At 51.5% G+C, this 19,405-nt stretch overlaps 1 protein-coding gene and 1 long non-coding RNA gene across 2 annotated transcripts in view; one reads left to right on the forward strand and one right to left on the reverse strand.

The window, feature by feature from the left end:
- The window catches only part of LOC137306662 (histone-lysine N-methyltransferase SETDB1-like), a 51,524-nt gene extending 41,214 nt beyond the window's left edge, over positions 1–10,310 (forward strand). The window contains 7 exon segments of the mRNA XM_067976008.1: positions 1,834–1,865; positions 1,868–1,927; positions 1,930–1,967; positions 4,678–4,870; positions 6,206–6,411; positions 7,185–7,273; positions 8,107–10,310. Coding sequence (XP_067832109.1) covers positions 1,834–1,865; positions 1,868–1,927; positions 1,930–1,967; positions 4,678–4,870; positions 6,206–6,411; positions 7,185–7,273; positions 8,107–8,224 — 736 coding nt within the window. The 3' untranslated portion in view covers positions 8,225–10,310.
- A 2,783-nt stretch (positions 10,311–13,093) lies between these two features.
- LOC137306663 (uncharacterized) lies at positions 13,094–17,550 on the reverse strand. Its single transcript, XR_010958921.1, has 2 exons — positions 17,382–17,550; positions 13,094–16,133 (listed from the first exon to the last, which is right to left on the reverse strand). It is a non-coding gene; the product is annotated as an uncharacterized lncRNA (long non-coding RNA).
- Between the last annotated feature and the right edge of the window lie 1,855 nt (positions 17,551–19,405).

A 19,405-nucleotide genomic window follows, 5' to 3' on the forward strand; every position in this document is an offset into this window, starting at 1 on the left:
TTCCTTCCCTCCTTCGCTCCTTTCCTTCCCTCCCTCCTTCGCTCCCTTCCCTCCCTCCTTCGCTCCCTTCCCTCCCTCCTTCGCTCCCTTCCCTCCCTCCTTCGCTCCCTTCCCTCCCTCCTTCGCTCCCTTCCCTCCCTCCTTCGCTCCCTTCCCTCCCTCCTTCGCTCCCTTCCCTCCCTCCTTCGCTCCCTTCCCTCCCTCCTTCGCTCCCTTCCCTCCCTCCTTTCGCTCCCTTCCCTCCCTCCTTTCGCTCCCTTCCCTCCCTCCTTTCGCTCCCTTCCCTCCCTCCTTTCCCTCCTTCGCTCCTTTCCTTCCTTCCCTCCTTCGCTCCTTTCCTTCCTTCCCTCCTTCGCTCCTTTCCTTCCTTCCCTCCTTCGCTCCTTTCCTTCCTTCCCTCCTTCGCTCCTTTCCTTCCTTCCCTCCTTCGCTCCTTTCCTTCCTTACTTTTAGTTTGGACTCAGCACTGGGGTAATTGACAGTGTATTTTGTTTCAGGCCGTTCCCCCCCCCCCCCCCCCGCCCCAGGCACTGGGGTCTGTGAGTACTGTTACAACCCGTTGCCCCCGCCCATTGAGTCAGACTGTTGGCCGCACCACTGCTGCCCTCTGACCTTTTGAACGGTCCAGCCCGGATGCACAAGCACAGACCGGGGATTGACCTTGTGGTTTTCCTGGTCTGTGTGGCTGTGTCTCACACTGAGGAGTGCCTTTGGAAATAAACCATCAGGGAGCGAGTTCAGCCCTGTTAAAGGAGTACTGTTGAAATACCCGGAGAATTCAGTGTTTAAACTATTTTTTTCTTCCTTAAATCAACGGTTTTAATAACCCTTGGTTCAGTTTTTCTGGTAGAAGTTTGATTTTTGAAACTAGGTGGCGATGAGATTCAACCTTTACAGCCTAAGAAGTATGAGCAACATTTCGTGACCCTAACCCACCGGCTGGCCTGCATCCTAACCCAGATCCCCAGCTGCTTTGATGGGGTGAATAGGGCAAGACTGCTTCCTCTGGTTGGAGAGTCATCAATTTAAAATGGTCACTGAGAGGGTGAGGAGAGGGGTTGGAGAAATTTCTTCACTCGTCGGATTGTTGGAGCATGGCGTGCTTTGCCACAGGGAGTGGTTGTGGCATCTTTTATGGGATAAATTGGATAAATATTTGAAGCAGAGGAAGATACAGGGCGATGGGGAGAGAGCAGGATTAGTTTTGGTTTGCCCTAGCAAAGAGCCGGCACGGACACAACGGGCCGAGTGGCCTCCTTCCTCACTGAAACCTCTTTTTAAAAGAAAATGTCTCAGGGCCGCATTGATATAATGGGAGATTGGAAACTAAATATGTCCTAGAGCTCCAGTTCCAACGTGCTGAAAGCTCTGTGTGCTGAACTTTTTCTATATTTGCGCCTCCCAATTCGGGACCGTAGCGCTGAGGAATGGAGTTCCTTCCGTTTTGGGTACCCAGTGTCAACACTGAGCACTCCAGGGCCCGGGCACCGCACGGGTAGATTCAGAGTAAGGGTCTCTTCCCCTGTGCCCCCAGCAACGTGCCAGTTAGTGATGAATTAGCAGGCAGCTTTATTAAGAATTAAGAACCCACTGCTCCACCCAGTCCCCCAAAAGGCTGCGTTGCATTGTTCCGCCCGGAGAGAGCGGGAAAAATGCAACCATCTCGCGGACTGCCCCAGTTCTCTCCTCAGATCGCACAGGCAGGCACCTGGCTAGGAGTGGCACCGCGCCACTTTACACATCGGGCTGGAGGAGGTAATGGTGCAAACGAGCGTGCGCATTGGATTTGGGCCGTGTCTCGGGTTCCACTGAAACTCATCTTGTGTCCTTCAGGCCGTTTGACAATTCTTCCAGGAACTTTGGCTACAACCAAGGCCAGCAAGGAGCGAGGGCATTCGGAGACCCGTTAGTAAGACCACGCTACTTCAGCAAGGCGGAACTCCGCACCAGCGCCCGTGTCTAAAGATGTAAGTGCGCCATAAGAGAAGCTCTAAGTGTGGCCTGATACGAGAGGCAGTGACCAGCGTTGAGCGTTGGTTTAAATAGGGTTATTGGGTCCAGATGCACACAGCAGTTGTGGTATTGGCCTGTCACAATGTTCGTAGATTGGTCTACCAACGCTCTAAGACCCCACCCCCATCTAGCATAAAATCCTTTGAGAACTTCAGCCCAGTTCTCAAACAGCCACTGCAGCCTTACCAGAAATGTTCCCACACCATCGCTGTGCATGCTCAACAGGAAGAAGCACTGGTTTAATCCTCTTGTCTGTGCGGAGTCAGCTGACCTCAGCGTGGCTGGCAGGAGGGATGCCCCAATTAGCCTCTGGTGTCATCTCATAACTTTATTTCCCTCCCGCGTTTTGCCCTGGCAATTCTTCCCCTCGTCTTCTGGGCACCGCACTTAGGAAGGACGTCAAGGCCTTGGAGAGGGTGCAGAGGAGATTTACTAGAATGGTACCAGGGATGAGGGACTTCAGTTACGTGGAGAGACTGGATTGTTCTCCTTAGAGCAGACACGGTTAAGAAGAGATTTAATAAAGGTGTTCAAACTTATGAGGGGTTTTGATAGAGTAAATAAGGAGGAACTGTTTCCAGTGGCAGGAGGGTCGGTAACCAGAGGACACAGATTTAAGATAATTGGAAAAGAACCAGAGGCGACAGGAGGGAAAAAAAATTTACGCAGCGATCTGGAATGCACTGCCTGAAAGGGTGGTGGGAGCAGATTCAATAGTAATTTTCAAAAGGAATTGGATAAATACCTGAAGGGAAAAATTTGCAGGGCTATGGGAGTGGGACTAATTGGGTAGCTCTTACAAAGAGCCGGCACAGGCAAGATGGGCCGAGTGGCCTCCTTCTGTGCTGTATCATTCTGTGATTCTTAAGGCGCTGACTCATTCTGGGACGCTCATTAATACCTCTTCCAAGCGACCACCCTTCATCTGTCAGCCTAGTCAGTGAGTGGTGGTAGGCTATTTGGCTATCTGCGGGGAGAGACATCACAACCGAGCCTGATCATTCCTCGCCCGACGTCCAGACACTATTCCCGCAGGAATCGTTGGTTATTGATCAGGAGTGTGACCCTGGGCCGATTTGCCCCCTGCCCACCAGTCCACGGTCATGAGAGCCAATTATGATACCCCCGCAATGAGTGGAGATTAGCAAACAGGGATTAAATCTGTGACTTTCCTGATCTATGCAGCACAGTACAGCAGCAGGCAGTGCACTTCTCACATAAGACAGTGTGTTGAGACACTGCGGGAGCTCTGTTTAGTTCCTATATTTAATTTTGTGTGTTCTTGCATAGTATTGCATAGTTACTTAGTATTTACAGCACAGAAGCAAGCCATTCGGCCCAACTGGTCTATGCTGGTGTTTATGCTCCGCACGAGCCTCCTCCCTCCCTACTTCATCTCACCCTATCAGCATCTCTCTTTAAAGATAATGTCAGAAGTGGGATGAGCATTTTGGCCATTTCACATCAGGATTGCAGACCACAGCAAAGTCCTTCGAAACGCATAGGAACAGGAGTAGGCCATTCAGGCCCTCGAGCCTGTTCCGCCAGTGAGAGCGTGGCTAATCTGTAGCCTGACTCCATTTACCTGCATTGGCTCCATATCCTTTAATGCCCTTGGCTGGCAGAAACCTATCGATCTCAGATTTAAAATGATTAATTGAGCTGGAATCAATTGCTTTTTGTGGGAGAGAGTTCCGCACTTCTACCGCCCTTTGTGAGAAGAAATGTTTCCCAACTTCTCTCCTGAATGGCCTGGCTCTGATTTTAAGGTTATGTCCCCTCGCCTTAGACTCCCCCACCAGCGGAAAAAGTTAGTGCAATACATCTCATCCCAGGACTCAGCTGTATTTTGAACATCCATGCTCGACTAATCCGCCAGATTATGCCAAACATTTCTCTCTCTCTCCGGGTAATTCCTAAATTTACCTTGCACTTGATTTCCTGGCTGCCTTTGACCTGGGTTCACTTTATTTATATACCTCTTTACTCTCTGTACCTACGTTGAGATCCCCCTCAACTGCTTTCTTTCTTGACTGCAAAGTTTAAGCATCTCATGTCGGGGTACGGTGGTGTAGTGGTTATGTTACTGGACTGGTAAGAACGTAAGTTCAAATCCCCCCCATGGCAGGTTGAGAATTTGAATTCCGTTTTTAAAAAAATGTAATAATATGTAATAATAAAAAAAAATTAAAAAGTGGCCATGAAGATGTTTTTTTTGCTGTTAAAAACCCAACTGGTTCACTAATGTCCTTTAGGGAAGGAATCCTGCCGTCCTGGCCTATATGTGACTCCAGCCCCCCGAGCATCCGCTCAGTTGTATCAAACCATGCCGCGGTTTAAGAAGGCTCACCACCAGTTTCTCGGAGATGGGCATTAAATGTTGGCCTCGCCAGCGACGGCCGCATCCCGAGAATGAATAATAAAAATAAAATCTTTCTCCTTAGCTCATCCCCTTTACACTCTCAAGAGGGCAGAAAGTTCAGAGTTACATAAAATCGGAGCCCGAGGCTAGTCACTATAAAAACAGTCGCTGAAGAAGACGACGACAACGCAAGGGCAATGAACGCGACCTTACCTACCGCGTCCCGCGAACCAATATATTTTAAAAAGAAGCAACGCATGCACTTTTTGTTTAGGTCCTCAATTCTGGTCCGTTTTAAACAGGATGTAATGACGCTGTCGAGCAGCTCGGACAGCGAGATGGACACTGGCACCCAGACCAGCGGGAGTCGCAAACAGGCGCAGGGCCAGGCTCCCGCGGCAGGGAACGACAGCGACGATGTTCAGACCATCTCTTCCGGCTCCGACGAGGTGTACAGCGGAGGCAAGAAAGACGAGACCGATCCGAAGAACGCAGGTACATGTTCCCTCCACCCCACCCCACCCCACCCTCCAAAAAAAAAATAGCGACTCACACGTTAGACTCGCACCCAGTCCCGTTCACCCATCACCCCCCCCCCCCCCCCGTGCTCGCTGACCTACATTGGCTCCTGGTCCGGCAACGCCTCGATTTTAAAATTCTCATCCTTGTTTTCAAATGCCCCTCCATGGCCTCGCTCCCCCCTCCCTATCTCTGTAACCTCCTCCGGCCCCACAACCCTCCGGGATCTCTGTGTTCCTCTAACTCTGGCCTCTTGCCCAAACCCCACTCCCTTCGTCCCACCATTGGCGGCCGTGCCTTCAGCCGCCTGGGCCCTAATCTCTGGAATTCCCTCCCTAAACCTCTCCGCCTCTCTCTCCTCCTTTAAGACGCTCCTTAAAACCTCCCTCTTTGACCAAGCTTTTGGTCACCTGTCCTAATGTGGTATTCTTTGGCTCGGTGTCAATTTTTGTCTGATTTACGCTCCTGTGAAGCGTCTTGAGAGGTTTTCCTACCTTAAAGGCGCTGGATAAATGCACGTTGTTGTATAACGCGGTTACCTCACCTTTTGGGCCTTTTGACCCGAGTGCAGGTTGATGGGCTGCAAGTCTCCTTTCCGTGACACTTGCAGGATTGAGTGGAGTTTCGGGGTCGAGGGGGTAGATTCCTAGCTCAGCTCCTTGTGGGCACGAGACTGAAACGTCTGCAGATCAGCACAATGTCCGAGAGAACACGGGGCTGTCAGTGACAGCGGTGGTTTAATGAGTAGCACTCTCACCTTTAAATCAGAAGGTCCTGGTTTCAAGCCTCACTGGACTTCATTCCTATAGCGCCTTTTACAGCTACAGGACATCCCAAAGCGCCTCACAGCCAATGAAGTACCTTTTGAAGTGTAGTCATTGAGTTGCAGGAAATGCGGCAGCCAATTTACGCACAGCAAGCTCGATAATGTCCAGATAATTTTTTTTAGTGATGTTGGTTGAGGGATAAATATTGGCCCGAGGACACCGGGGAGAACTCTTATTCGAATAGTGGCCTTGGGATCTTTTGCGTCAACCTGAGAGGGCACGAGGCCTCGGTTTAACGTCTCATCTGAAAGACGGCACCTCTGACAGTGCAGCGCTCCCTCAGTACTAGCGCTGGGAGTGTCGGCTTTGATTGTGTGCTCAAGTCTTCGGAGTGGGGCTCGAACCCACAACCCTCTGACTCGGAGGCGAGAGTGCTACCTACATGAGCCATGACTGATGCATAAAATGGTATTCGCCGTAAAGAGACCCAAGGCAGGGAAAAGTTTCTCCGAAGCTCTTAATGACCTTGTCTTGCTGCTTCCAGATTGTCCCAACAAAAGACAGGTGGCAGTTAAATCGACCCGGGGGTTTGCACTTAAATCGACCCACGGGATTGCAGTGAAGGCGAGTAACATGGAAAAAGGCGAAGGAGGCAACTGTCGTAAAAACACCAGGCAGTTCTTCGACGGAGAGGAGTCCTGCTACATCATCGACGCCAAGCTGGAGGGGAACCTGGGGCGGTACCTTAACGTAAGTGTACACAGGGGCTCGGGTGCGGCGGTGGTACTGGTGGTCTCACAACCCGGAGGGTCGTGAGTTCAAATCCCGCCCGCGGCAAATGTGAAATTGAATCTAGTCAGTCTGGTCATTTGTGGGCTGGCACCAGAAAGTTGGGATGCCAAGCCCACGGAGACGGTGCAGGAGAGATTTATTGAGATGATCCCAGGGATGAGGGGTTTTAGTTATGAGGAGAGACTAGAGAAATTGTGGAAGAGGAGGTCTGATAGAGGGGTTCAAAATTACGGGGGGTTTTCATAAGGTAAATGGGGAAAATCTATTTCCACTGGTTGGTGAGTCTGTAACGAGTGAATCAATTTAAGATCATCACCAAAAGAACAAAGAGGGTAGGTGAAATTTCTTTCCAGAGAGGGTTGTTAGGACATGTAGTGTCCGACCAGAAACAATGAGGGAATCAGAATCCATGATCGCTTTTAAAGGGGACGTGGGCACATTTTTGAGAAAGATAAGTAGAAAAGGCCCACAGGGAAATGGACTGAGAGAGACGGCAAAGGGGCGATGGGCCGAATGGAGAATGGGTGGGGGAATTGGATTAAGAGGAGAGCTCTTTTTTCAGCGAGAGGGCATCGGGGCAAATGGGGAAAGGGCAGGGGAATGGGATTAAGAGGAGAGCTCTTTCAGAGAGAGGCGCGATGGGCCGAATGGCCTCCTCCTGTGCTGCAAAACTTCTGATTGTTTGAGTGTGACGATGATCTAAACGATGAGTGCTTTCTTTAACCTTACAGCACAGCTGCAGCCCCAACCTCTTTGTGCAGAATGTTTTTGTGGATACACACGACCTCCGCTTCCCGTGGGTGGCATTCTTCGCCAGCAAGTAAGTTCACGTGTGTTGAAATCTTCTTGTTGCCTACCTTATGCTTCGGGTCCGAGGGTGAACTAGTGCGAATAGTTTGAGGTAGTGTGTTGCACAGAAACTAGGGACTGTAGAGGAGCAGAGAGATTTGAGTGTCCCAAGTGCACAAATCATTAAACGCCAGTAGACAGGTACAAAAAAAGCAATCAGAAAGGCTAATGGAATGTTAGCCTTTATCTCAAGGGGGCTGGAATACAAAGGGGAGGAAGTTATGGAGCCTTGGACAGACCCCATCTGGAGATACTGCGTTCAGTTCTGGGCACCGCACCCCAGGAAGGATATATTGGCCTTGGAGGGGGTGCAGCGCAGATTGCGAGGACAGGTTGCACAAAGCTGGCTTGAATTCCCTCGAGTGTAGAAGATTGAGGGGTGGTCTGATCGAGGTGTTTAAGGTGTGAAAAGGATTTGCTAGGGTAGATGCAGAGAAGCTGTTTCCTCGGGTGGGAGAACTAATCTTAAAATTAGAGCTTGGCCATTCAGGAGCAAGACCAGGAAGCACTTTTTCATACAAAGTGGAAACCTGGAACTCTCTTCCACCGAAAGGCTGTGGATGCAGTGGGTCAGGACTGAGATGGATCGATTTCTGTTGGGCAGGGGTATCAAGGGATATGAGTGTAGACGGGAATATGGAGTTGAGGTGCAGATCGGCCATGATGTGACTGAATGGCGGAACAGTATATACCTCTAGGCCGGGTAAGTCTAGCGAAAGCAGCGGGCACTCAGTGACCGGATGTGCGCTGTGAACATTAGTGCGGCTAAGTTTCTTTCCCCCCCCACCTTCTTTACTTCCGCAGGAGAATCCGTGCTGGCACTGAGCTCACCTGGGACTACAACTACGAAGTTGGGAGTGTGGAGGGTAAACAGCTACTGTGCTGCTGCGGCTCTACGGAATGCAGGGGACGACTGCTCTAGACCCCGACCTCGTCCCAGCGCACGTGACCTGCAAACCCCCCCCCCCGCCCTCCCACACAAACATCACCCACACTTACAAACTCACTCCCTCCCCATCCTCAACCTCCATTTCAAGCTCAAGGACATTTCCTCCTTGAAGGACTCAGCGCCGGACGGATCACAAGCGCGATGTGAATGGACGCCGTCTTCACAGGGTTTCCCGTTGGGCGTCTCAAATGGTTCTCGAAGACGCTGCCAGTTAACCCTCAAGGAAGCAAGTGGCTGTTACATTGGCTCGCTGTTGTGTCGGGGAGGTGGGGGAGGGAATGAGGGGTCAGCCGCTGTTTGGAGTTGCAGTCGAAGCTCAACGCGACGTAGCGATTGCTCGATCGCTGGACTCCATCGTGGTGCGGAATCAGCCGCATCCCTTTAAAGGGCCGTGCTGGTAGCAGATCGGTGTGTTGAAGAATTGCTGAGTCGCAGGGACGCACGTGTCCGTGTACACTGGGACCTGGACAGCCAGAGCTCGAACTGACCAGACTTTCGTACGGTCAGCGGTTCTTTGCTGATGAACATTGGAGTTTATTCCCACAACCTACTTGCTGCCAGGATATAAGGTACCCGCGAGCTGCTTCAAGTCTCTTCGTAACGAGATACAAGAGCCTGATCTGGACTCGTAGAATATACCTCAGTACGGTTTCTCGCCCTCTAGCAACCCCCGCCCTCCTCCCACCCCCCCAAAAAAAAACACTACACTGCAACGAATAGGCAGAGAAAGGGGCAATCGAGTGGTAAGTGTCTGCATCCTCGTGCGTTTCTTTTGCTCAAGGCGGCCATCCTAGCTAAGCGGGCATCGCGTTGTCGTCGGGCATCTCCCGTCTGACCCTTCCCCGTCTGTTTGGGAAGTGGAGGGGGAGGGAGAGTAACGGTGAGTCTGACCCTCTGCGGCTCAGGCAGAGTTGGCGGTTCAATTGTTGGGTTGCCAGCTTTCCGCCCAGTGAGCCTAGCCGTAGAAATAGCTGAGCGTCCGCTCAATGATATAAACTTAACGGGGATCTACGACCCTGTTAAAACCCTGATTGCAGGGAAGTACAAGCACTGGGAGCTGCATTCGTAATCTTGAAATGTAGCATGTTACTGATCCATTTCATCTGTTACAGGCCCTACAGTCTTCTACTCCCAGTTTGGGCAATCTGGTTCAGTTTAATTTTTGTTCCACTTTTTTTTATTTATTAACCCAGCTCCCCACGGGCCATTTTTCCCCCTCCTCTCTCATCTCTTGGAGATGTTGACTTTCCCGCTGGGATGTGATCCAGCAGCAGTGGTTGCTCTCCCGTTCCCTTGCTCATGCGCGAGCCTCGACAGTTGGCCGTGTATTTGGCTGTGGAGGGCGTCGCGGCCAAGCCCAGCCCCTGGCCTCACCCAGTGTTCATCGACGTACGTTCCAGTGGCGGGGGGGTTTACTGGATAATATTCAGGACAGGCAACCATGATTGTTTGTTCCTCCTCCTTAATCCAGGGGTGCTGTAATGAATTGTAGCATGCCCACCCCCCCAATTGCTGCCCCAGCCATGGTCAGCTAACCCTGGCGATGGTCCTGGGCACCGTCTATGGCTCACAGACAGTCTAAATGTAAAGACATCATCAGCAGAATTCCAGTCAAGCCAGTTAGAGTCAGTCCTGAGCTTCAGTTGGCTTCAGAACTGCAAGAGTCAGCCCTTCAAGTGTTTAACAGTTCCTCTCAAAGCCCTACCCAGTGCTGTCACCAATGTTTCAGTATAGTGTAGTGCTAAGTATGCGTGAAGATTGCACTGAGCTGTACCAGACTTGTGTTAACACCCAAACGCCCAGTTATGGATTTTTTATTTTGTCTTTCCAAACCTGGGCTGCGTTTGTATATGACTTCAGGGTGCAGCACCGGTGGGAGCCATCTGTGCTCATGAATGAAGGCTGCAGTAAAACGTTCATTATCTGCTCTCTGGTTCTGCCAGAGTTTTCCTGGAGCAGAGCCTTGCACAAGAAGTCATCTCTTGCACAGCTTAGTCACGTTCCTTTTGTTTGTGTTTCATTCCTCATCTCGGTGAATAAAACAACATAATTTTTTTAATGTTGATAGTGTGCGTGTCTTCATTGCTGGGCTGACCGTATTGCCGTACCAAATCTATTATAAGCTTGATAGCATACCCCCACCCCACCCCGAGACGGAAGGTCATGTTTATGCACAACCCCAAAATTGCCAACAACTCTGGAATGTGCTGCCTGAAAGGGCAGTGGAAGCAGATTCAATTGTGGCTTTCTAAAAGCATTTGAAGAGAAAAAATTTGCAGGGCTACGGGGAAAGAGCAGGGGAATGGGACTAACTGGATTGCTCCCTTCTGTGCTGTAACGATTCTGTGATTCCAACAAGCCAGTTCCCAGGGCTTTCTCAATAGTTTCTCTATTGGCTAAGTTGGTAGCACTCTTGCCTCTTGAGTCAAAAGGTCGTGAGTTCGAGCCCCACTCCAGAGACTTGAGCGCATAATCTAGGCCGTCACCCCCAGTGCCAGTACTGAGGGGGCGCTGCACTGTCGGAGGTGCCGTCTTTCGGATGAGACGTTAAACCGAGGCCCCGTCTGCCCCTCTCAGGTGGATGTAACAGATCCCATGGCACTTTTGGAAGAAGAGCAGGGGGGAGTTCTCCCCGGAGTCCTGACCAATATTTATCCCTCAACCAACAATCACCCAAAAAAAAATGGATTAACTGGGCATTCACCTCATGTTTGCAGGATCTTGCTATGTACAAAGTGCCTGCCTCATTATCCCACATAACATTCAAAGTAATTAATTGCATGTGAAAGGCTTTGGGACTTTCGAGAGAGGCTCAAAAGGGCTACTCAAATACAAATCTTTCTTCGATGCACCAATTACTGTTACCGTCTAGGGGATCCTCCATGTTATCGCTGTTAATGAAGCTTCCACTGTGTCACAGGAAGTATGTCACATAACCTTGAAGTCTACTGTATGCACTAAATAAACCCAAGAGCGCAGCTACACAAACCCAAGAGCGCAGCTACACAACAACTTGCATTTATATAGCGCCTTTAACAGAGTAAAACGTCCCAAGTCACTTCACAGTGTTATCAGACAAAAATTATTACCGAGCCACATAAGGAGATATTACGACAGGTGACCAAAAACTTGATCAAAGAGGTAGGTTTTAAGGAGGAGAGAGAGGCGGAGGAGGTTTAGGGAAGGAACTCCAGAGATTAGGGCCCAGGCAGCTGAAGGCACGGCCGCCAGAGGTGGGACGAAGGAAGTGGGGGATGGGCAAGAGGCCAGAATTGGAGGAACGCAGAGATCGCGGAGGGTTGTAGGGCTGGAGGAGGTTACAGAGATGGGGCAAGGGCACAGAGGGATTTGAACACAAGGAACAGAATTTTAAAATCGAACCAATGTCGATCAGCAGGTACAGCGGTGATGGGTGTGCAAGTTGGCAGCAGAGTTTAGTCTCTACTATTGATGGACTTGAGGGATGAAAGACTTCAGTTATGTGGAGAAGCTGGGATTAGTCTCCTTCGAGCAGAGAAGGTTAAGGGGAGATTTAATAGGGGTGTTCAGATTCATATGGGGTTTTGATAGAGAAGATAGGGAGAAATTATTTCCACTAGCAGGAGGGTCGGTAACCAGAGGGCATAGCTTTAAGATAATTGGTGAAGGAACCAGAAGGGTGGCAGAGGAGAATTTTTTTTAACACAGCGATTTATGATCTGGAATGCGCTGCCTGAAAGGTGGAAGCCGATTCAACAGTAACTTTCAAAAAGGAATTGTATATATACTTGAAAAAGATAAAATTTTCAGAGCTAAGAGCAGGGGTGGGAATGAGGCTAATTGGAGAGCTCTTTCAAAGAGTTAGCAAGGCACGATGGGCCGAATGGCTTCCTGTGCTGTGAGATTCTATTGACAGGATCAGCTGGATCGCAGAGGTACGACTGTCCATGTGCACAATGCACGATGTTGCCTAGTGTGGTAAAAACCTTGCTTTTGTTCCAAGGGGCATTTATGTTTCATTGACTCTTCTGAGCTCGCTGACCGACATTGGCTCCCGGTCCGGCTACGCCTCGATTTTAAAATTCTCATCCTTGTTTTCAAATCCCTTCGTGGCCTCGTCCCCCCTCCCTATCTCTGTAACCTCCTCCGAGATCTCTGCGCTCCTCCAGTTCTGGCCTCTTGCACATTCCCCCGATTTTAACCGCTCCACCATTGGCGGCCGTGCCTTCAGCCGCCTGGGCCCTGAAGCTCTGGAATTCCCTCCCTGTTGAAGGGCGAGCCGAACAAGACTGTGGCTCGGCGGCCTCCTAAAGACACAGCTCAGAGGGTCAGGTGGCGAGGAAGGGTGGCCGAGGCCAGCTTGAAGCTGAAGACCGCAGGGCTGGGATTCTAGTGAACGGTGAGATCGTATGGAGTGCTTTGCTACAGGGAGAGGCTGAGGCAGAGACTATTACATCTTTTAAAAGGAAAACATTTGATGGAGAGGAAGGAGGGTGTGTGGAGAAAAGCCAAATCCTAGCTTTGGATCGCTCTAGCAAAGAGCTGGCACGCACGCACGCACACAATGGCCTCCACCTGCACTGTAAACTTTTTGTGATTCCCAGCATCGTGCTGCTGCTGTTGGAGCAAGGGTTTTAATCCAGAGATCCACTCAAATCGCTGCTCGCAAGGCCTCTGGACCTCCTCAGTACATATTATGCCAGGGTCCTCCCTGCTTCTTATGACCCAGTTCCACACCAGGCCAGCAGAGGGTGTTCACTCTCACGCTGTGATACAGTAGGGTGCCCTACCCCACCTTGTTATCAAAGCTTATGCAGTGTTTCTATTCACATGTTGACACAGGAAACCAAAAGACCACATGAATACAATCCAGGTCAGTGCTTTTATTTACAATTTATAAACCTCCATTATGTACACAAATCGCTTCAACTACAGAAACGCACAGCGCCCCGTCCATGGCCACAACTTCTGTACCACAGGCTGTTCCAGGCCACTGCGAGAGCAGGAGAGGACAGCAAGGAGGCTGCAGCGATGAGATCAAATGGAGCGCGAACGGCAAGGTTATCCTTGCCCCAACTTGTTATCCGCGACTAAACTCAAATAAAAGTGTCTATTCATGTTAACACAACCTATTTCCGCACTTTTATTTACAGTTTGTAATCCTCCAGACGTACACTAATCCATTCAACTACAGGCATGAACAACACCCCCACTACCGCTGGGTTAGGGTGTGGGCTCTTCCCGTTCCTCTTGATTTCAGTTCGTGTAAATTGCAGGCAGACACTGGAGAGGAGAGCAAGGAGACTGATCCCGGGGCATTGCAGGGAGAGCCATGATGAGCTCGTGACTCATCGGTCTCCTGAAGACACATCTCAGCGGGGCGGGTGGCATAGAAAGAGGGTCGAGACCGGCTTGACGAAACAGCTGGAGGCTGAAGACTGCAAGGCTGGGATTCTGGTACGGTGAGATCAAATGGGGAAATCCGATGGGAAGCAGGGTGAGTAAAGAAAGAACTTTCATTTGTATAGCGCCTTTCACAACCTCAGGATGTCCCAAAGCGCTTTACAGCCAATGAAATACATCTTGAAGTGTAATCACTGCTCTAGGAAATCTAACAGCCAATTTGTACACAGCAAGATCCCACAAACAGCAACGTGATAATGACCCAAATCATCTGATTGAGTGATGCTGGTTGAGGGACAAACAGTATCCAGGACACCAGGGAGAACTCCCCCTGCTCTTCTTCCAATTAGTGCCGTGGGATCTTTTACGTCCACCTGAGGGGGGGGCAGACAGGGCCTCGGTTTAACGTCTCATCCGAAAGACGGCACCTCCGACAGTACAGCGCTCCCTCAGTACTGCATTGGGAACGTCAGCCTAGATTGTGGGCTTACGTGCTGGAGCGGGGCTCGAACCCATGACCTCCTGACTCCCAGTCAACAATTTTTTTTAAGCTCAAACCATATTTACCTTAAAATGGGTGAACACCTGCATTAAACCAGCAGCCAGACGAACAAACAAGTTAAGTGTTCACCTGGTGACACCACACAGCAATTTCTAGGCTCAGATCTCCGTTCCGCCCACCTGGCCGAGATAGGGAACTCAACAGCAGACAAGGGGGCAGCAACTGGTCAGTCACACACTCAGTCTTTTAAAACTTATTTTTAATCAAAAAAATTAATCGTGAAGTGGAGTAGGCATTCCTGCAACATCATATTTACAAAATTTTTAAATTATATTTCTCAGAGTTGTAACATGTCCCCTACCCTGCCCCCATCTTTTTCCACTCACTCAATTTAGACACTAAGTCCCTCCCTTCCCCCTCCGTTTCAGTCACCGTTGGCCGATATTCAGCGGTCACCTTTAATCCGCCCGCCCTGCCCCGGGGAACAAGACCCCCCAAAGCCTTTCAGTGACCCGATCTTCCCAGAAAAAAAAAACATTTAAACCCATTTTAAGCTGAGGCGGGGTGGGTCAGAAAGTTTGCTGCCGATTTTAAACTCAAGGTAAATCGGCCCTTCTCGTAATTAAAATGCATCGTTGGACCCTTCCCGTACCAGGGGAAAATTAGCACAGATGGCTGGGTTTAATGGTGAAGAGAAGGCCACAACCATCCTTGATAGCTTCGTTCGTAAGTGCATTTATCTGGTGCGGTATTAAAAGCCGTGACGGGAAGGTCGGGTTTGACCCATTAGTCTGGCGTCGAGTCAGCGCGCCAGAGCAGAGGGAGGGAACGGATCGGCAGCTTGGGGGGGGGGGGGGGGGTGCCCGCTAAGCCTCCCCCCCCCCCACCAAAATCACTGCCCACAAGACCCTGACCCCACCCACCCCCGCTGGAAAGTGCCCGTGCGCGGTCAGCGGGATGTGCGATGCCCTTCCTCCCGACCCCCCTTGGTCGAATAGCCTGATGGAATATGGGCTCAGGCACGAAGAGAGGCGAAAGGGCAGTGAGAGTCATGCCTTTGAGACAAGAGGGGAGAAAATGTTAGGGGTGGAGGGGGGGGTTAAAAGAGGGGGAGGGGAACGTAGTCAGTGATGGATGACCCAGCCTGATAGATTTAACTCTCTAACTTTCCATCTCTCCAGAATCGAGGTGGGGTGAGGGAGGACAGGGTGAAAAATTTAAATATATTAAATCATCAATACATATTTTGTTGCATTTCTCAGTGTGGTTTATGGCCACTTTTCTATATATAAAAAAAACCTGGAATTTTTTTTTTATTAGGGTGGGGGTTCAGGGGACTGACTCGAGGCGAAGCTTAAATTGAAAACCTAGTCGCATGTTACAAGGTGCGATCCCACCTTCGGGGGGTGGGGGGTGGTGGTGGGGGTGGGGGAAGACGGGGAAAAGGAGGACGGTTCTTCCTGTCCGATTGAGGCAGCCGACAGCTTCGTGGGGAGAAAGCAAAAAAAATACTGTTTCGAAAAGGCACAGTTGGCTGCGACTCGGGACTGCCCCCACGCCCAGCTCGACAGACACAAAGCGTGCGCCAGCATGATGTGGAACGAGGGGGGGGGGGCGGGTTTTGGCGGAGAGAAAGATTAAAAAAGATGGCACTCAGATCTGTCACTGCCAATCTCCCTCTTTTTTTTTTAAAGCCGTGATGATTTCCCCCTTAAAAAAAAGACAAAACGAAGAACATCTCTAACTGCTGGCTACTTCTGCTGTGTGGTGGGGACAGGGTGTTTCTCCGTATGGTTAAGGAGGTGCGGGGGGGAGAGGGAAGGTTGGCCTCGGCAAGTTTTGCCGCCTCCCTCCCTCGCGTGTAAGGCACTAATCGGTCTTTCCGTGATTGTTATTCAGAACGGGATGCCCGTTGGAGAAGGGGCCGTTCTTGACGGGCTCATCCTCGTCGTTGGAATTATCGGTCTCGTCTCTGTCGCTCCGTTCGTCCTCCACAATCTGCGTTCCGGAAAAAAAAAATACCGATCAGACAATCAGCATCGACTCCCTGTCCTCCTCACTGGTTTAGAACTCATCGCACTGTCTCCTACTCTAACCCATTCTTTCCCAGGATAGCAAAACTAATCTATCGCCTTCCCCCTCCAATATAACAATCCTGAGACGTGTTCACAGTTGTTTTTTTTTTGAGGTGGGGGGTTTGTCGGAGGAGCAGTAGATATAAAATATTCTGCTCTGCACTCATAGGCCGTAGATCGACCCACCTTCTCAGCATCTCCCTTGAAACATGGCTCTTTGACCCAGTTACCATCTCCTTCAGAACTTACTCCACTAATTACTCTTTGGACAAATAAGTTGCCAGACTTCTCCTCTCATTCTTAATTTCCTTGATTTTTTAAAACTGTGTTCCCCCGCCCCCACACGGATTTGAACCCTTCAATTCCGCGCCTTTCTTACCTCTAGACTTGACTATTCCAGTGCTCTCCTGGCCAGCCTCCCCACCCTCTATAAACTTGAGCTCGTCCAAAACCCTGCTGCCCCCGTATCCTAACTCGCACCAATTCCTGTTCACCCATCACCCCCCCTGTACTCACTGACCTACATTGGCTCCCGGTCCGGCAACGCCTCGATTTTAAAATTCTCATCCTCGTGTTCAAATCCCCTCCATGGCCCTCGCCCCCCTCCCTATCTCTGTAACCTCCTCCAGCCCCTACAACCCTCCGAGATCTCTGCGCTCCTCCAATTCTGACCTCTTGCTCATCCCCGATTCCCACCGCTCCGCCATTGGCGGCCGTGCCTTCAGCCGCCTGGGCCCTAAGCTCTGGAATTCCCTCCCTAAACCTCTCCGTCTCTCCTCCTCCTCAAGACGCCCCTTAAAACCCACCTCTTTGACCAAGCTTTTGGTCACCTCTCCTAACATCTCCTCATGTGGCTCGGTGTTGATTTTTGTCTGATGGTGTTCCTGTGAAAAGCCTTGGGGACGTTTTACTATGTTCTAGGCGCTATATAAATGCAAATTTTTGTTCGTACTCTTGGAAAACTTCAATGGAGGGTCAAACTCGAAGTCTCCTGTTTTTCAAGGGAAAAAAGCAAGCCCAACCTCCTTAACCTGTCCTCGGAGGTTAAATTCCCAATATCTGGCATCAGACTAACTGTCCCCCCAACTCTGGATCTAGGCAAGGGTCAATAATATGCTCCCCAGGAAGATGACCAGATATGCACCAGGGGTGGGGAGACTCCACTACTTACATTTCCAGTCATAAACTTTAGAGCCATTCGGAGGATGAGCGCTGCCCAGAAGATATGCAGGAGCTGTAAAATCACTAGTATTCCATTGAAGAAGTAATAGCCGAAGAAAGCAGGGTATAGCTCGAGGGGATAGATCACCGTGCAAGGAATAATCCTGTGGAGAAAGAGACGAGACAGTTCAGCGACCCCTCCTCCAGACTCCCATCCCTGCCCCCCCCCCACTCTCCAGCCTCCCATCCCTGCCCCCCCCCCACTCTCCAGCCTCCCATCCCTCCACCCCCCCCACTCTCCAGCCTCCCATCCCAGCGCCCCCCCCACTCTCCAGCCTCCCATCCCTGCCCCCCCCCCCCACTCTCCAGCCTCCCATCCCTGCCCCCCCCCCCCCACTCTCCAGCCTCCCATCCCTGCCCCCCCCCCACTCTCCAGCCTCCCATCCCTCCACCCCCCCACTCTCCAGCCTCCCATCCCTGCCCCCCCCCCACTCTCCAGCCTCCGGTCCCTGCCCCCCCCCACCCCTGCCCCACCCCCACTCTCCAGCCTCCCATCCCTGCCCCCCCCACTCTCCAGCCTCCCATCCCTGCCCCCCCCCACTCTCCAGCCTCCATCCCTCCATCCCTCCACCCCTCCACCCCCCCCCACTCTCCAGCCTCCCATCCCTCCACACCCCCCCCCACTCTCCAGCCTCCCACCCCCCCCCCCACTCTCCAGCCTCCCATCCCTCCACCCCCCCCCCACTCACCAGCCTCCCATCCCTCCACCCCCCCCCCCCACTCTCCAGCCTCCCACCCCCCCCCACTCTCCAGCCTCCCACCCCCCCCCCACTCTCCAGCCTCCCATCCCTCCACCCCCCCCCACTCTCCAGCCTCCCATCCCTCCACCCCCCCCCACTCTCCAGCCTCCCATCCCTCCACCCCCCCCCACTCTCCAGCCTCCCATCCCTCCACCCCCCCCCCACTCTCCAGCCTCCCATCCCTCCACCCCCCCCCCACTCTCCAGCCTCCCATCCCTCCACCCCCCCCCCCACTCTCCAGCCTCCCATCCCTCCACCCCCCCCCCCCCACTCTCCAGCCTCCCATCCCTCCACCCCCCCCCACTCTCCAGCCTCCCATCCCTCCACCCCCCCCCACTCTCCAGCCTCCCATCCCTCCACCCCCCCCCCACTCTCCAGCCTCCCACTGGAATATTGGCCTTCTCCTGTTCCATTCAGCCCCTCGACCCTGTTCCGCCAGTCAGTTAGATCACGGCGGATCTGTATCTTAACTCCATTTCCCCGCCTTGGTTCCATAACCCTTAATACCCTCACCCAACAAAAATCTATCGATCTCAGTTTTGACATTTCCAATTGACCCCCGGCCTCAACAGCTTTTTGGGGGAGAGAGTTCCAGATTTCCACTTCCCTTTGTGTGAGGAAGTGCTTCCTGACATCACCCCTGAACGGCCCGGCTCTAATTTTAAGGTTCTGCCCCCTTGTTCTGGACTCCCCCCACCAGAGGAAATAGATTCTCTCTATCGACCCTAGCAAATCCTTTAATCACCTTAAACACCTCGATTAGATCACCCCTTAATCTTCTATACTCGAGGGAATACAAGCCCAGTCTGTGCAACCTGTCCTCGTAATTTAACCCTTTTAGCCCCGGTATCATTCTGGTGAATCTGCACTGCACCCCCTCCAAGGCCGATATATCCTTCCCGAGGTGCGGTGCCCAGAACTGAACGCAGTCTCTCCAGATGGGTCTGACCAGAGCTTTATATAAACTGAAGCATCACTTCCTCCCCCTTTGTATTCCAGCCCCCCTCGAGATAAAGGCCAACAATCCATTCGCCTTTTAAATTATTTTCTGTACCTGTGCTCTAGCTTTTAATGATTTCTGTACTTGAACCCCTAAATCCCTTTGCCCCTTTACAGCTCCGAGTCTCTCACCATTAAGAAAACACTCTGATTTGTCTTTCTCAGATCCAGAGTGGATGACCTCAGGCCTTCCCACACTGAACTCCATCTGCCATAATTTTGCCCACTGCCGATA

Source organism: Heptranchias perlo, chromosome 44, assembly GCF_035084215.1.
Source record: "Heptranchias perlo isolate sHepPer1 chromosome 44, sHepPer1.hap1, whole genome shotgun sequence".
In the NCBI taxonomy this organism is placed as follows: domain Eukaryota; kingdom Metazoa; phylum Chordata; class Chondrichthyes; order Hexanchiformes; family Hexanchidae; genus Heptranchias; species Heptranchias perlo.